The 13,859-nt window shown below is 56.6% G+C and overlaps 2 protein-coding genes across 3 annotated transcripts; one reads left to right on the top strand and one right to left on the bottom strand.

Annotated features, from left to right (window-relative positions):
- Positions 1 to 369: 369 nt before the first annotated feature.
- On the bottom strand, positions 370 to 4,061 carry UROD (uroporphyrinogen decarboxylase). 2 transcript variants are annotated; one of them, XM_062191171.1, is made up of 10 exons: positions 3,957 to 4,061; positions 3,231 to 3,343; positions 3,041 to 3,120; positions 2,902 to 2,964; positions 2,465 to 2,662; positions 2,194 to 2,355; positions 1,697 to 1,834; positions 1,470 to 1,570; positions 1,308 to 1,374; positions 370 to 600 (listed from the first exon to the last, which is right to left on the bottom strand). In XM_062191171.1, the coding sequence occupies exons 1-10, from the start codon at positions 3,974 to 3,976 to the stop codon at positions 439 to 441; spliced, it is 1,104 nt and encodes a 367-aa protein (XP_062047155.1). In that variant the 5' UTR covers positions 3,977 to 4,061; the 3' UTR covers positions 370 to 438. The 2 variants fall into 2 exon arrangements, with proteins under 2 accessions (XP_062047155.1, XP_062047156.1); XM_062191172.1 differs by lacking the exon at positions 2,902 to 2,964.
- A 958-nt stretch (positions 4,062 to 5,019) lies between these two features.
- On the top strand, positions 5,020 to 13,462 carry HECTD3 (HECT domain E3 ubiquitin protein ligase 3). Its single transcript, XM_062191170.1, has 21 exons — positions 5,020 to 5,418; positions 5,600 to 5,760; positions 5,989 to 6,081; positions 6,161 to 6,296; positions 6,578 to 6,693; positions 6,778 to 6,891; positions 7,039 to 7,121; positions 7,549 to 7,714; positions 7,895 to 7,976; positions 8,944 to 9,126; positions 9,242 to 9,294; positions 9,455 to 9,519; positions 9,644 to 9,747; positions 9,993 to 10,112; positions 10,210 to 10,299; positions 11,210 to 11,416; positions 11,640 to 11,769; positions 11,897 to 11,971; positions 12,096 to 12,177; positions 12,267 to 12,338; positions 12,480 to 13,462. Exons 1-21 carry the CDS (start codon positions 5,050 to 5,052, stop codon positions 12,562 to 12,564), a joined length of 2,586 nt encoding a protein of 861 aa, XP_062047154.1. The 5' UTR covers positions 5,020 to 5,049; the 3' UTR covers positions 12,565 to 13,462.
- Positions 13,463 to 13,859: the final 397 nt, after the last annotated feature.

Below are 13,859 nucleotides of genomic sequence, written 5' to 3'. Positions count from 1 at the left end.
GATCTCTCCCTCTCATTTAGAGCCCATCTTGGTCCCCAGGCCTCTCTGAAGTGCTCTGAACACTTCTGTACCCCTCTTGGGTCTGTTCTCCTCTTCCTCCCCAGATACAAAATTCTATCAAATTCACCTTTGTATGGTGTGGGAGCCGCCCCACCTCTTTCCTTGCAAATGTACAGCCCCAACCAGGAGTAAGCTCTACCCCACCCCGTGTAGCTCTGGGGCTTGGATATGTGAGAGCCAGACGGTGGTGAGAACCCTGACATTAAGTGCTGATGTCTGAGCCCCAAGACTTACGGGAAGGATGCAGCAAAAAGCTCAAGGAAGGAGCACAAGCTAAGAAGGAACTAAGGATCAGGGCACGAGTTTTTCATAAAACCCAACTCTGGAACGTTTATTCTCTGGAAACATCAGGTGGCACTTGAGGAGAAAGGTGTACACTCAGTTCTGTCGAAGTAGACGTGAGTGTGTGTGCACAGCATCCACAAAGGCCCCCACGTGTTCTGGGTCCATGTCAGGATAAAGCCCGTGGCCAAGGTTGGCAATGTAGCGTTGTGGCCCAAAGCCATCCAGCATCTGCTGTACCAGCTGCCCGATCTCCTCCTGGGGGGCCAACAGGGCACTGTTAACAGAGTGGGCCGGCAAGCCTCTCCGCGCTGTACATAACAGGGACACACACACACTGAGCTGCTTTCACTCGTTATTCACCCATTCAACAAAGTGTACTGGAGGCTGGTATGAGCCAGGCATTAAGAAAACACAAATCGGCCGGCGCCGTGGCTCAACAGGCTAATCCTCCGCCTTGCGGCGCCGGCACACCGGGTTCTAGTCCCGGTCGGGGCACCGATCCTGTCCCGGTTGCCCCTCTTCCAGGCCAGCTCTCTGCTGTGGCCAGGGAGTGCAGTGGAGGATGGCCCAAGTGTTTGGGCTCTGCACCCCATGGGAGACCAGGATAAGCACCTGGCTCCTGCCATCGGAACAGCGCGGTGCGCCGGCCGCAGCGCGCTACCGCGGCGGCCATTAGAGGGTGAACCAACGGCAAAGGAAGACCTTTCTCTCTGTCTCTCTCTCTCTCACTGTCCACTCTGCCTGTCAAAAATAAAAAAAAAAAAAAAAAAAAAAAAAAAAAAGAAAACACAAATCAAAATAATAAAAACTTCTGCCTTCCTAAGACTTAGATTATGCATAGAGAGTAGAGGCGGGAACAAACAGACATAGTAAAAATGCACACATAATACCCACAACCATAACTGTAGCCATAGGAGTACACAGACAAGCTCACAGACACTTAGAGAAACAATGGTTGTTACCTTGGGTGCATATAGGGCACAGGGGTCCAGGTTGCCCTGCAAGGTCACTGTCTTCCCCACACGCTCCCTAGAAGCAGAGCCAGTGCCACACTGTAATAACTGCCCTATGGCAGCTGCTCCCCCCGCTCCACCTCCACCTCAACGATGCACTCCATCACTCACCGGGCTTTCTTGGGGGCCACTGTCCAGTCAAGCCCAACTACCTCGTACCCAGCCTGTGCCAGCTCCTCCAGTGCAAAATGTCCATCCTTAGCAAAGATGATCTGGAGGAAAAAGAGATCTGAGGACACACAGGGCTCTGCTACACCCACTGACCTTTCTTGGCTGCACTTCTGCTGCCCTCCAGTGGTCAGCAGGCCCAGCTTGCCTCAACCCACCCCAGTCCTTACCATGGGCACCGGTGCCAGGCCTGCCTCCTGCAGTCTGGCCTTCACTCGTTTAGCCACGTCACGGATGTAAGGCAGTGCAAACTTGTTGAAGAGCTGTGGGCCTAGATGCCCTGCATGGGACTCAAAGAGCTGCAATGCCTACAGTGAGGAGGTGGTGAAAAGAAATAGAGAACACACAAATAGAAAATATCTTAGGTTTCACATATAGAATGGCCTCAGTTTTCTCCCAAGTGACTTTTATCCCAGATACTGCCTGAGCCTATAAAGCCCAGTTCCAGTCAAAAAGTGTTGCCTTCTCCAGATCCCAGCACTGGCTTTGGGCTGAACCCAAGAAGCATCCACATCCTCCTGCCACTGTCAGGGTGGGATCCACCAGATCACTGGAGGCAGCCATCTTCATGCCTGGCACGAAGATGTGTCCTCTTAGCTTTAGGAGACTGTTGCTTCGGGTCCCGTTGACTGAACCCCAGCCTATCTGTCTCTCTCTCAGGACTCACCTGGGCGCCAGCAGCCACTTGTCCTACCAGGTAGGGTACCAGAGCATCAGTGAGGATTTGAAGCAGCTGGTGACTGGCCTGAGGTCTTTGGTAGAGCCAGCGTTTGGCCTGAGACATGGTGTTTGAGCCGCCACCCTCGATCATGTATGTCATCAGAGTCCACTGCAGAAGGGTACAAAGAGGATGTCGCAGGTGCAAGACACGTCCTTCCCATGTCTGCACCAGAACTGTCAGTGACCTCCCCCTCACAGTCCCTGCCTGTCTCACCCACCGGGGCACCAGCAAAGCCAATCAGTGGCACACGTCCAGCCAGCCGTTGTCGGGTAAGAGTGATGGCCTGGAACACGTAGCCCAGTTCAGAGGCCACTGTTGCTGGATCCCGTAGGCGTTCTAGGTCTTGTTCTTCTCTAATTGGCTCTGGGAAACTGGGTCCTTTGCCAGGTATCATGGTCACCTCCATGCCCAGTGCCTGGAGGGGAAAGAATATCTGGGTCCACAACCTGGAACTCCAAGAGGTTCTGCTCAGCCCATACCAGGAGGAAAGGAAAAGGAGAATATGATTCAGCCAAACTCCATCTGTTAGCCTTAGTTTTACCCTCTATCCACTTCATAGGGTGATTGTTTATCTTGAACCTTCACTGAATGGATGGGATTTCCAGAGCCCTTTCCCTGTTTTTACCCATTCCAGGATCAGTTTTGAGTTGGTACCTGGGGTACAACAAGGATGTCGGAGAAAATAATGGCAGCATCCAGAGGGAAGCGACGCAGTGGCTGTAGGGAATTGGAAACAAGTTGCTAGGTGACAAGCTGAGGGCATAAATCCCTCCCTCTTTTGTGGACCCCTCACCTGCAGAGTCAGTTCACAGCAGGCCTCAGGAGAGCGACAGGTGCTGAAAAAGTCCTGGGCAGCCCGCGTTTCCCTAAACTCTGCAGACAGGAGAAGGAAGAAAGGGCTCAGCACTGAGGCCCTCTAGAGCCTTGCCCTACTCAAAACTCACCCTCCAGTTTTACATAGATGCCCGAGTCCTGGCTCTGACCTGGTAGGTAGCGGCCTGCCTGCCGCATGCACCAAACGGGAGTATAGTCTGTTTCCTCTCCCCAGGCTGCACGAAGGAACGTGTCATTCTTCAGCTCCGGAAACCCCTTGGGTCTGGCGATCAGGTGGAGGTGGGAATAATGTCAATATGCTAGGCTGGAGGTTGGGGAAGGCGCTGGTTTTTAAGGCGGATTCAGTCTGGCACCGCTATCTGCCGCCTCCAGGCCAGTCCCCAAGCCAGGGCTCCCCGCCCTCTCTGCCTATCGGTTGCTGCACAAGACCGTAGCAAGGGCCCCAGTGGGGCCTCTCTCCTACACCTAGTCCTCGTTCCCAACCTCAAAGCAACCGAAGGGAATGGGAAGAGAAGATGAAAGCCCAGCAGGAATAGTTTGAGGGAGGCGGACCTTCGGACATGAAAATGTAGGAACCGGGGTGGCCCAGGGCTGGTGCCAGGGCCAGGAGCCTCAGACTGGCGGACGAAGAAGGCCCACGATCCCAGAATAGGGATTCTAGTTGGAAGTCCTCGGATAGCCCCTGGAATAAAAGTCTGGGGGACACAGTCCGGCAAGGAGATCCCAGGAATGAAGGTCCCTGCGTGGTTGCAGGATTCAGACTACTGGGGTTCTGGTTGTTAGGTTCCCAGGGAATGGGGAATATACAGGTTCCCGAGTTGGAGGACTCAGATCAGAAGCCCCGCTAGCCGCGCAGCCTACTTCAGAGAACTCACCCCAACCCGTTCGTCTCCATGGTATGTCGCAACTGCGAGCGCGTTCGCCGCTTGAACCCTGAGTAAGAGCAGACAGGCAGTCCAGGCTCCGCCCCTTCCTGAGGCGTCCCGAGGGCGTCGCCATATTGGACGGCACGTGATCGGACTTCAGTGACAGTTCTGGGGCTGCCCTGGCTACCGCCTGTAGGACCCTTACCATTTTCCACCGTAAAGTCCCTTGTAGCGACGAAACACCAAACGTCCAAAGGCACGAGCTCCGCTAAAACTAGATCTTACTGGTGGTGTCAGAAATGTGTTCATATCTGAGAGTCTGGAAATCCTGCCAGTTTGACCCAGGCCTCACTGTCATTTCCACTGCCCACGAGTCTAAGAATCTTACCCAGCCAGGAATGTAGCAGATGGTGCAAAAAAGGCTGTACACAGAGAACTGAATTCCTCTACTGTACACTTCCGTTACCTACTCAGAATTGAGCACTGTGGTCGGTGCTAAGCGAGTCAGCCCCTGCTGGAGCCCCTTTAAGGAGTTACACACTGATGAGAGACCAGACATCTGCGATCACATCAAAGTGGATACCGATTGGCAGTTTCTTGGGATGGGGTGTAACAACCAGAATTTTTCAAAAGCCTAAACGGGTCACGACTCCTGTCAGTTGCCGGAGAAAGGGTCACCCCACTTTATTCAGCAGATTTGCACAGGTGCTTCTGGTTGTGATAGGACTCGCTGAGGACTGGAACGCGAAATCAGGAACTCTTGAGTACCAGAGAAATGTCTGTTAAGATGATCCAGGCTAGATGGTGACCTCCACGAGGACAGAGGCAGTGGGGATCAAATGTTAGTAGCACTGGAGATGGAGAGAGAAAATTTCATCAGGTCGCAACTCTGATCTTGATTCTGGTTGGCTGGGTAGGGGACACAGAGGTAGGGAACATCCTGGGGTATGAGTACCCAGGACCACGCCGGGGTGCGCTTAGTCTAGAAATTACGGCAAAGGCTGACGGTAGGCGGGGCAGGGCGTGGTGGGAAGCGGAGCCTGAGGTCGCGGCTGCGGCTCGCGGACTGGCGCGTCCCTCCGCTCGTCTCCGTCACTTCGCCATGGCGGGCCCTGGCCCGGGCGCGGCACTAGAGTCCCCGCGGCAGCTGCTGGGCCGCGTGCGCTTCCTGGCGGAGGCAGCACGGAGCCTCCGCGCCGGGAGGCCGCTGCCGGCGGCGCTGGCTTTCGTACCGCGGGAGGTACTCTACAAGCTTTACAAGGACCCGGCGGGACCGTCGCGCGTTCTCCTGCCGGTGTGGGAGGCGGAGGGCCTGGGGCTGCGTGTGGGAGCCGCGGGGCCGGCCTCCGGTACTGGCTCCGGGCCGCTCCGCACCGCCCGCGACAGCATCGAGCTCCGGCGCGGCGCCTGCGTGCGCACCACCGGCGAGGAGCTATGCAACGGCCACGGGCTCTGGGTGAAGCTGACAAAGGTGCGCTCGGGCCTGCTGGGACCCCCGCTAGAGACCCGCGGGGCCAGGGAAGCCCCTGGCTGTTCCTTTCCCTCCCCCATATTAAACTGGCATTGCGTTCCGTGCACTTTGCCCCGGGCTGGGCAGGGCGGCCAGCTGAGCAGTTCCCTGATGGCTGTCCCCATCTGGCGCACGCCGGCAGGAGCAGCTGGCGGAGCACCTGGGCGACTGCGGGCTGGACGAAGGCTGGCTGCTTGTGTGCCGCCCGGCAGAGGGCGGGGCCCGCCTCGTACCCATCGACACTCCGGACCACCTCCAGCGGCAGCAGCAGCTCTTCGGAGTGGACTACCGGCCGGTGCTCAGGTTCTGCACTTGAAGGGGCAGGGGAGCTGGGAACTCCTGGCACGTCCCGGAGCACGGGCTATTGGAGAAGAGATGGGCCAGAGCAGGAAGGGGCGGGATCTGCAGGGGGGTTGGGTGGGACTTCTGGAGGTGTGCAGATAGAGTTTTGGAAAAGGCTTCGGAATCCGGAGATGGTGTTCTGCCGCCCGCTGATACCTCCGCATCCCACCCCCAATTCTGTGCCCGCAGATGGGAACAGGTGGTGGACCTCACATACTCGCATCGCCTTGGATCGAGGCCTCAGCCGGCGGAGGCATACACGGAAGCTGTTCAGAGGCTACTGTGAGTGATCTGGGCATGGGACGGGGAGGAACGAGCCCAGGTCTGGTCCCAATCTTAATTAGGGCCTTGGATTGCTTAGCTATGTGCCTCCGACGTGGACCTACGAGTGCGACGAGGACCTGATCCACTTCTTGTATGACCACCTGGGCAAGGAGGATGAGAACCTGGGTAGTGTGAAGCAGTATGTGGAGAGCATAGACGTTTCCTCCTACACGGTGGGTGCTGGGACTCCTCCCACTCCAGGCAAGATGTAGTCACAGCTCAGGGCTAGATCCAGAACCCCCACTTTCTGGCCAGAGCTACACCAGAACCCCCACAGGCCACACTCCAGCCAGCTCCTCATCTTGGGAGCCCTATAGGAAACCCACCCCACCCCCAGCCCATACCAATTTCCCTTTGAGCCTAACTCTGCTGTGCTTTCTGTGTTGTGCTCCCTGGCCCAAAGCACATACCCAGTCAGGGTGCTCACTGACTCTACTTCTCTGTCCAAAACCAGGAGGAGTTCAACGTGTCCTGCCTAACAGATAGCAACGCAGATACCTACTGGGAGAGTGATGGCTCCCAGTGCCAGCACTGGGTACGGCTTACCATGAAGAAGGGCACCATTGTCAAGTATGTAGGCTCTGGGCAGGACTGGGGGGGTGAGCCACATGCCTGTGGGTAAGCAGACGTCAGGTGCACACTCTGACCCCTCAGGAAGCTGCTCCTCACAGTGGATACCACAGATGACAACTTTATGCCTAAGCGGGTGGTGGTCTATGGGGGCGAAGGGGACAACCTGAAGAAGCTGAGTGACGTGAGCATTGACGAGTGAGCAGGCCTACCTGGGATGGGAGGCGGGGCATGGTCCTGGCAGTGGGGCTTGACTGAGCTTAAAAGCCTGAGTTTGGGTGGGACCCCAGAAATCCTTGAAGGCCTGAGGCAGGGGTCTGAAGTGCCTCACATCCATCTCCTCAGGACCTTGATCGGGGATGTCTGTGTCCTGGAGGACATGACCGTCCACCTCCCAATAATTGAGATCCGCATCGTGGAGTGCCGAGGTGGGGCTTCAGGCTATAAGGATGGAAGGGGAGCTCCAGTGTGTAGATGGGGAGCTGGCAGTCTGGAGAGGAGGGGCTAGGCCTGGAGCTGGGTAATGGCTGAACTAACTCCAGAACTTGAAGCGTTGGGGCTTGAGCCAGGTGGGAGGTGCCAGCGATAAGCTTGCCTTAAAGCCATAGTGGTGGTTGGGCTCTCCTGGACAAGGAACTGAGGTAGGGCCCTCAGGCATTGAACATTGTAATGGTGGGCAGAGGAACCAGCAAAAATATAGAGGTGAGAATTTGGTACTAAGAGGGGATCCCAAAGGTGCCCAGTTTCTAGAGGATAAGGGGACACAAGGCTGAGCATGAAGGAGCCCTTCCCCGTTCTGAGGGCCCAAGGACAGTAGGTACATTAAATGACCTCACTCTGACCTCTCTCCCTCAGATGACGGGATTGACGTTCGTCTTCGAGGGGTCAAGATCAAGTCATCCAGACAGCGGGAACTAGGGTTGAATGCAGACCTGTTCCAGCCGACCAGTCTGGTGCGATATCCACGCCTGGAAGGCACTGACCCAGAAGTGCTGTACCGCAGAGCTGTCCTCCTGCAGAGGTGGCTGTGGTCCCGGGCCTGCCTCCGTCCCCCTACCCTATGCCTTGTGTGTCTGCATGCAGGAGGTCCCCAAGATCTCGCAGAGCGGTCTGTGGGCCCTGCCCTCTCCTGTTGGGAAGTTGGGAGTCTTCCTTCATGCCAAGCTCTTCAGCTGTGGCTGTCTTTACTCACCGAGCACAGGTTCATCAAGATCCTCGACAGTGTCCTGCACCACTTGGTACCAGCCTGGGACCACACTCTGGGCACCTTCAGTGAGATTAAGGTGAGCACAGCCAGTGCTGATCTTGGCAGTCTGGGCTTCCTCTTCCTGCTCATGTAGCTGTCTAGTCTCAACAGCGATTCCCTAAAACCTTCCCTAGGACTGGACCCTTGCAGGGTCTGAGAACGCTGGAAGAAAGCCAGGCACAAGTGGTAGTGGTCAAAATTCCAGCTGAGTGTGTGGCATACACAGGGGCTGAGGGAGGGGACATGACAGATGGCAAGGCAGGCTGCCAGAAAGGTACATATTGGGAGTCCCCCACAGCTCAAGATGAGACATGTACGGGTAGGTGTTAGTGTGACAGGAGGACGAGGCTAAGAGGGTAGGCAGGAAGCAGACACTGTAACTGAGGCCCAGGCACTAAAGCGAGGACTTGGTTAGTAGGGCCACAAGAAAGGCTATTAAGGGCTGGCACCGTGGCTTAACAGGCTAATCCTCCGCCTTGCGGCGCCGGCACACCGGGTTCTAGTCCCGGTTGGGGCACCGGATTCTATCCCGGTTGCCCCTCTTCCAGGCCAGCTCTCTGCTATGGCCCGGGAAGGCAGTGGAGGATGGCCCAAGTCCTTGGGCCCTGCACCCCATGGGAGACCAGGAGAAGCACCTGGCTCCTGGCTTCGGATCAGCGAGATGCGCTGGCCACAGTGGCCATTGGAGGGTAAACCAACGGCAAAAAGGAAGACCTTTCTCTCTGTCTCTATCTCTCACTATCCACTCTGCCTGTCCAAAAAAAAAAAAAAAAGAAAGAAAGAAAGAAAGAAAAAGAAAGGCTATTAAGGTATTAAGTGAGGTCAGATGTATTGTTTCACATGGCTCCCCCTGGTGGCTGGACTAAGAAAGGGCCTGGAGGCAAGGAAGGCAGGGACCAAGCTTGGACTGGAATGGTAGAATTGGGTCCAGGGATACAGGCAGGTCCCAGGGCCTGGACAGAAGCTGACTGCACACCGATCTTACTCTGCACCTCTCTCACCAGCAAGTGAAGCAGTTCCTACTGCTGTCACGGCAGCGGCCTGGCCTTGTGGCTCAGTGCCTGCGCGACTCGGAGAGCAGCAAGCCAAGCTTCATGCCACGCCTCTACATCAACCGGCGCCTTGCCATGGAACACCGTGCCTGCCCTTCTCGGGACCCTGCCTGCAAGAACGCAGTCTTTACCCAGGTCCGGACTATGTGGAGTCAGACTGACGGAGGGGCAGTTAAGGGCCTTGGGGGCTGAGCCAAGAGGGACCTGACAGGGTCTTGACACAGCTCCCTTCCCTGGGCCCTTCCCCCAGGTTTATGAAGGCCTCAAGCCCTCTGACAAGTATGAAAAGCCCCTGGACTACAGGTACGGGGCTTGCTCAGGGCGCACGTGAACACACACAGACCCACACACTGCTCCTGGTGCCCCTCCCCATTCTTGCTCTGTGGCCCTTCTGGCTGCTCCTGGGGCAGGTGAATCTCCCTGAGCCCTGACCCAGCATGATGGAAAGAACCTCTGCTTCCAGGTGGCCCATGCGCTATGACCAGTGGTGGGAGTGCAAATTCATCGCAGAAGGCATCATTGATCAAGGTGAGGCCCTTAGGGAGGGCGGCAGGTCCTGCTCATCGCCCTGTTGGAATGGCAGAGGCTTCAAGGGCTGCCAGTTGAGGAGGACACGAGTGTGAGTACCCGCCGAGGGCACCTGTCGTTTCAGGTGGCGGTTTCCGGGACAGTCTGGCAGACATGTCAGAAGAGCTGTGCCCCAGCTCAGCCGACACCCCTGTGCCTCTGCCCTTCTTTGTGCGCACGGCCAATCAGGTAACCTCCCAGGCCCGCCTCCCAGGTTGTTTCTGCTCTTCTGTCTGCAAATCCAGACTGAGCTAGCAAAGGGAGCAGAGGAGGGATGGGGCTGCCCAGGGAGCCCTCCAGGCTAACAAGGAGAGGAGGAGCCGTTGGACATTTGGGGCGAGGGGGAGGCATTCAGGGCCCCTAATGGAATATCTCCAGCTGGGGCAGGAAAGTAGTCATCCCATGCCGTGCTAACAGCTCTGTCTCTGGGCCAGGGCAATGGCACTGGTGAGGCCCGCGACATGTATGTGCCCAACCCCTCCTGCCGAGATTTTGCCAAGTATGAGTGGATTGGACAGCTGATGGGGGCTGCCCTGCGGGGTAAGGAGTTCCTGGTGAGTAGCCTCATCCACATCCTAGCGAGCAGGAGGAAGAGTCAGCAAACGCGGGCAGCTCAGGGTGAGCAGGCAGTGGTATGTGCTTGTCACACAGGTCCTGGCTCTGCCTGGTTTCGTGTGGAAGCAGCTCTCTGGGGAGGAGGTGAGCTGGAGCAAGGACTTCCCAGCCGTGGACTCTGTGCTGGTGAGTAGGGTCTGGGACCAGTGTTTCCTCTGCCTTGTCCCTAGAGTTTGTCCTCGCCTGGGCTGTCCTGCACCCTCTTCTTTTACCATACACATGCTCCCTCTCCAGTCCCATCTACTCCCATGGCTTTAACTACTGTCTCTATTATGATGAGCCCTAAAGCCCTGACCACCAGCCGCAGCCTCCCTCCTAAGCACAGGGGCCATAGATGCATCTGCTTCCTGGACATTTGTTCCAAGGTGGCACCTCTGGCTCAGCGCTCTTCCTCGGCTCCCCAGTCTGCTGCCCTCCATGGCTCCCTGTCCCAAAATGGCACTGCCCCCGCTTCTCCCCATGCCAAGCTCCCAGGGTCACCTTCACTCTTCTCCCTCCCTCTCCCCTCACATTCTGTCAAGTCTCCCTCCTGGTCTTTCCATACGTCCATCTCACTACTGTCCCCTGCTTCAGGCCGCCTTTCTGACCTAACCACTTACTATAGAAGCCAGCACCCTGTCTCCGTTCCTCCCCCTGGTCTGCGTGCAGCCAGAGTGATGACTTCACTGACCTTGTTTAAACTCTCAGAGGGCTCTGTGAAGGCCTCCGTGGTCCCTGTGCCCCTAGCCCCTTGGTTCACATTCAGGCTACAGCCAAAGAGATCCCTCGGACCTTTTGCTCTAACTTTCTCCAAGATGTTCTGTCTTCCTTTAAGACTCAGCCAGCTCCCAGGCATCATTATTTAGGTTTCAGCTCAGATGCTGTGTCCTGCCTGATGCCTTTCCTGGTCTCCACGCGCGGCATCCTCACCCATTGCCTGCCTGAGGCTGCCTTGCCCGGCTCCCTCTGCTGCTTCCCTGAGAGCACCTTGAGGAAGGACAGGGAGTGTGTCTACAACGAAAGGCTGATCTCCTGCCTCTGTCCCCTTGCCTCCCAGGTGAAGCTCCTGGAAGTGATGGAAGGAATGGACAAGGAGACATTTGAGTTCAAATTTGGGAAGGAGCTAACATTCACCACTGTGCTGAGTGACCAGCAGGTGGTGGAGCTGGTCCCCGGGGGCACAGGCATCGTGGTGGGCTATGAAGACCGCTCTCGTTTCATCCGACTGGTGCAGAAGGCACGCCTAGAGGAGAGCAAGGAGCAGGTAGTGATGAGGGCCGGCGGATCAGAGCTTTGGACCCTCTTGAGCCCCAGCCCTTAGTAGCCAGAGCCCGCCCAATAGGCCATCAGAACCTATCCTGGAAACTCCGGCCCCCACCATCCTGTGTCCCACGCTACTGCGTATCAGAGGGCTGCAGAGATGCCCACAGTGTAAGCTGGGAGTTGGGCCCTCTTCCTCAGTCAGGCATTCCCCCCACCACCACCAGGTGGCGGCCATGCAGGCAGGTCTGCTAAAGGTGGTGCCACAGGCTGTGTTGGACTTGCTGACCTGGCAAGAGTTGGAGAAGAAAGTGTGCGGGGACCCCGAGGTCACTGTGGACGCTCTGCGCAAGCTCAGTGAGTTCCACACAGAGGGGTATGTGGGGACAGGACAGGGCCGCACAGGAGCACAGTGCGGGAGGGTGGGTCTTGAGGACTGGGATGGCTGAGACCTAAGAATGATGTCTGGTCTTGTCTCCTCCAGCTCGGTTTGAGGACTTCGAACCATCTGATACACGGGTGCAGTATTTCTGGGAAGCTCTGAACAACTTCACCAATGGTCAGTGCAGGAGGGCGGGGCGCCAACTGGGTTTGGACTCCACTTGCAGGACAGGGGCAGGGTAGAAGCTGCAGAACCTCCCCTACTGCCAGCAAACACACTGATTTCCTCCTCGTCCATCCAGAGGACCGGAGCCGCTTCCTGCGCTTTGTCACGGGCCGCAGCCGCCTACCAGCACGGATCTACATCTACCCAGACAAACTGGGGTGAGTGCGGAGGTGGGGTCTGCAGGTGCTGCAGGCGGCCTCCTGTACACATGTAAATCATGCTACTCTGTGTCCCTGTCTACCTCCAGCTACGAGACCACAGATGCACTGCCTGAGTCTTCCACCTGCTCCAGCACCCTCTTCCTGCCACACTATGTCAGGTGAGTTTTCCTTGGCTCAAGCCAGGGGGCAGGAGGAAGATGGCATCCTTGGTTGGGGAGAACTTCTGGCACAGAAGTTGGGCTGGAGGCCCATCCCCCTGGGAGTGGTGAAGGGGACTGAGCAAGACCTCAACCCCGCAGTGCCAAAGTGTGCGAGGAGAAGCTCCGCTACGCTGCCTACAACTGCGTGGCCATCGACACCGACATGAGCCCTTGGGAGGAGTGAGGCGGTGCCATGGGATGGCGTGGGCTGGCAGCATTGTGCCTGCCCAGCCCCACTTGGCTTCACCCAGGGCGAACACCCCTGCCCTGCACCAGTGAGCAGCTGCCGCCTGATGTGAGCAGGCGCCCTCAGAAACCCAGAACCTGGCGCCTTGCTCCTGTGTGTGGTTGGAGTTGACATTGGCGGTGCAGCCCCGCAAACCCACAAGCCCTACTCGTGCTGGGACTTGCTTCCCAAGGTGTTTAGCCTCCACCAGAGGAATCTTCCAAACAAGCCCAGCACAAGCTGCCAGGCCTGAGCTACTTGAAGGGGGCTGCCCAGCTCCCCACCTTGTGGACTTTGCTTCCATTTTTGGCTCCACCTCTTTTCTCCTTTCTTCTGGCTTCAACTGTGACTCAAAACTGAAAACTCTGGATGGTGATGCCAGCAGCTCCTGAGCAGGGGCCAGGATGGCTAGGGAGTGATGGTCATCCCCCGTAGTCGCCTGCTCACAAATAAAACGGCTGAGCACCACCTCTGTCACATACCGGTTTTTCTCCTGTTCCCTTATAACCGAGGAGTGAGCTCTGCCCTTCCTCCAAACCGGTCTCAACTGACAAAGTGTCGCCACCCTCCTGGCTCAGAAGCTATGTCCATTCAACATGAAACCCGTCACCACTACCCTACAGTCACTCCTGCATCACCTGCAGCCTGACTTCCCGTCTGCTGTTTTTTGCACAGTTTAAGGCCAGTTATATCCTCTCTGAAGTTAACAGTTCCCCAATATCCAACTCAAAAATAAAGCCTATTCTGCACGTTCCTGCCCCAGCCCTGCGCTCGAGGGCCTCTGGGACATGCCTTCAGAAGAAGGCCTTACACATGGGAAAGTTGAATAAATGAATGAATTCATTCCTTCAGAATATGTTTTTCGGCTCATAGGGTCTGTTTATTGGGCTCTGTGCTAGGCACAGGAAGCACACAAGGAAATTGCTGCACCCCAGAGAGCTAGAGAGGGCTCTTCCAGGACTTCTGGGCTCTGCTGGGGGAGCCAAGGAGAAATGTGTCAAGTTTCTTGGTGACAGACATTCAATGGAGCTGAGCATGGACTTAAAGATGATCCTACTCAGAAAGGGAAGAGGAGGGGAGAGGCCTGCCCTAGCATCACTCTGGGATGAGTGTGGCTTTCGATTTTGAGGATGGGAGGCCGCTTTTGGAATCAAGTGGGTAAAAGAATTTCATAACACAGAAGGCAAAGTTAGCTGGCTGACAGCAAGGGGGAGCCCACCTCACTGCCACTCCCCAACCTATGTGCAGCTGCT

Source organism: Lepus europaeus, chromosome 5, assembly GCF_033115175.1.
Source record: "Lepus europaeus isolate LE1 chromosome 5, mLepTim1.pri, whole genome shotgun sequence".
Taxonomy (NCBI): domain Eukaryota; kingdom Metazoa; phylum Chordata; class Mammalia; order Lagomorpha; family Leporidae; genus Lepus; species Lepus europaeus.
This window is presented reverse-complemented; position numbering and strand designations above follow the sequence as displayed.

Coding starts and splice junctions, on each gene's coding strand:
- UROD (XM_062191171.1), bottom strand. CDS start 3,976: ATGGAGACGAACGGGTTGGG. Junction 3,344..3,956: donor ATGGAGACGAACGGGTTGGG/GTGAGTTCTCTG, acceptor CCTGATCGCCAG/ACCCAAGGGGTTTCCGGAGC. Junction 601..1,307: donor GTGCCCTATATGCACCCAAG/GTAACAACCATT, acceptor TTGGCCCCCCAG/GAGGAGATCGGGCAGCTGGT.
- HECTD3 (XM_062191170.1), top strand. CDS start 5,050: ATGGCGGGCCCTGGCCCGGGCGCGGCACTAGAGTCCCCGCGGCAGCTG. Junction 9,295..9,454: donor GAAAAGCCCCTGGACTACAG/GTACGGGGCTTG, acceptor CTCTGCTTCCAG/GTGGCCCATGCGCTATGACC. Junction 12,178..12,266: donor ATCTACCCAGACAAACTGGG/GTGAGTGCGGAG, acceptor GTCTACCTCCAG/CTACGAGACCACAGATGCAC.